The sequence below is a fragment of the Chelonoidis abingdonii genome, chromosome 11 (genome assembly GCF_003597395.2).
Source record: "Chelonoidis abingdonii isolate Lonesome George chromosome 11, CheloAbing_2.0, whole genome shotgun sequence".
Taxonomy (NCBI): Eukaryota; Metazoa; Chordata; order Testudines; family Testudinidae; genus Chelonoidis; species Chelonoidis abingdonii.
The window spans coordinates 20485687-20487486 of NC_133779.1; the positions used below are offsets into that span (position 1 = coordinate 20485687).

Below are 1800 nucleotides of genomic sequence, written 5' to 3' on the forward strand. Positions count from 1 at the left end.
GGGGGGGCTGGGAGCCAGGACTCCTGGGTTCTCTCCCCGGCGCTGGGAGGGGAGTGGGGGCTGGTGGTTAGAGCAGCAGGGGCTGGGGGCTAGGACTCCTGGGTTCTCTCCCCGGCTCTGGGAGGGGAGGGGGCCCTTGCATTCACAGTGCTGCCGGCTGCAGCTGTGGTGGTGACAAGCAGCTGGAGATATGTGGGGCAGGGGGAGATCGTATCCCACTAACCTGTGGGGATGAGGGAGCCTGGCTTTGAGCTGACGCGCCGCTTGCTCTCGTTGGGGCCCTGCTCTCCGAGCGCCCCCCGGGGTCTGGCTGGGCCCCTGAGGACCTGCCTGTGGCTGCGGTGTTCGCGCAGTGCTCAGTGAGTCACGGCACCGGAGCCCTGGCTCAAACTGCAGCCCCCCGCCCCCCCCCCGGAGAGCCAGAGGGGTGCCAGCCCCTAACCTCCGCACCCCCACGCTGCCTTTTCTCAGGCCCGGATCAGCCCCCGAGACACGTCTTTGTCACCTTTCCTCCTACGGCAGCTTTTCTAACCCCCTGGGGGCCCTGCCCCACTGGCGCTTGCCTCTGGCCCACTGGGCTGCAGGTAGTGGGGGGCAGGGAAAGGAAGTGGAGACCCCACCCCGGAGCCGCTGAAGTGCAGGGAAGCCAGCAGCGGGTGTGTTAACACCACCCCATTGGCACCCGCTTTGTATTTATCCTCACTCACCTCGGCCGGGCCATCCCCCCCCGTGGTAGAGCTGAGAACGGAGAACTGAGGCGCCCGGACGCAGGCCCCTGCTTCTACCCCCGTCTAGGGCTTTCACCCAGTGGGGCAGGGAGCCCGGCCGCCTGGGTTCTCAGCCGCCAGGGGCGATGCAGAGAGCTACCGGGCACGGCCCTGGGGCTCAGCCCTGCAGGGGGGACGGCGCCACTTTGCCCCACAGCGCAGAGGGGGAGATGGAGGTGCCTCTCTGCCCTCAGACAGCACCTCACCACAGCGTAGGGGGCACCCCCTGGTTCACAGCCCCACCTGCTGGGAGGCTGGGCTGCAGCTGCCCCCAGGACGGAGTGAGACGCCCCCCAACCCAGCCAGCAGCTCCCCATGCACAGTCTGCCTGCGGCCCCAGCCGCACCGTAACGTACAAACACTGGTTTATTGGGAAGAGAACAAGCCCAGCAACGCATCCGCAATGCCAGGAGTCCCCCCCCAACGGCACAGAACAGGGGCCCGGCTGGGAACAACTTGCCCAGAACCTGGCCCGGGCAGCACGCCCCAGAGAGATGACCCATCTCCCCCCACCCCGGGGGAACCCCCCCAGGAATGGGATGGGAGGGGGGCAGGAACAGCCCCTCCCGCACCCTGCAGCTCAGACAAAGGTGATGCGGGTTCGGGCCTGGTTCACCTGCCAGACGTTCAGCTCCTCGTACTCGTCCAGCGCAGCCTGGAACTGGGCGGGGGTGAAGCCCTTGGAGACGCAGCGCTGCTCTGCCTCGGCGTAGCGCACAGAGCGCCCGCCCGCCCCGCCCGCCAGCTCCCGCACCGCCGCGAAGATCACGTCCGCCGCCCGCTGCGGCCTGGGGAAAGGGGGGGAATGTGTCAGCGCTGCCCCTGTCCCGGGGAACACCCCCACCACCCCGCTAGCACCCGCCCACCCCGCCTGCCAGCTCCCGCACCGTCGCGAAGATCACGTCCGCCGCCCGCTGCGGCCTGGGGAAAGGCGGGGTGTGTGTGTGTGTAAGTGCTGCCCCCGTCCCAGTGCCAGCCTCCAGGAGCATCAGGTGCATCTGACACAGACTCGGCTCCATCCTCATGACCAAGA

The 1800-nt window shown here is 68.5% G+C and overlaps 2 protein-coding genes across 2 annotated transcripts in view; one reads left to right on the forward strand and one right to left on the reverse strand.

Annotated features, from left to right (window-relative positions):
- COPS6 (COP9 signalosome subunit 6) overlaps positions 1–634 on the forward strand; it is a 3881-nt gene extending 3247 nt beyond the window's left edge. Inside the window, exon 4 of the mRNA XM_075071319.1 lies at positions 585–634. Within this exon, the coding sequence (XP_074927420.1) occupies positions 585–634 (50 nt within the window). The remainder of the gene's footprint in view (positions 1–584) is intronic.
- Positions 635–1167: 533 nt separating this feature from the next.
- MCM7 (minichromosome maintenance complex component 7) overlaps positions 1168–1800 on the reverse strand; it is a 12180-nt gene continuing 11547 nt past the window's right edge. Inside the window, exon 15 of the mRNA XM_075071320.1 lies at positions 1168–1555. Within this exon, the coding sequence (XP_074927421.1) occupies positions 1348–1555 (208 nt within the window). The 3' untranslated portion in view covers positions 1168–1347. The remainder of the gene's footprint in view (positions 1556–1800) is intronic.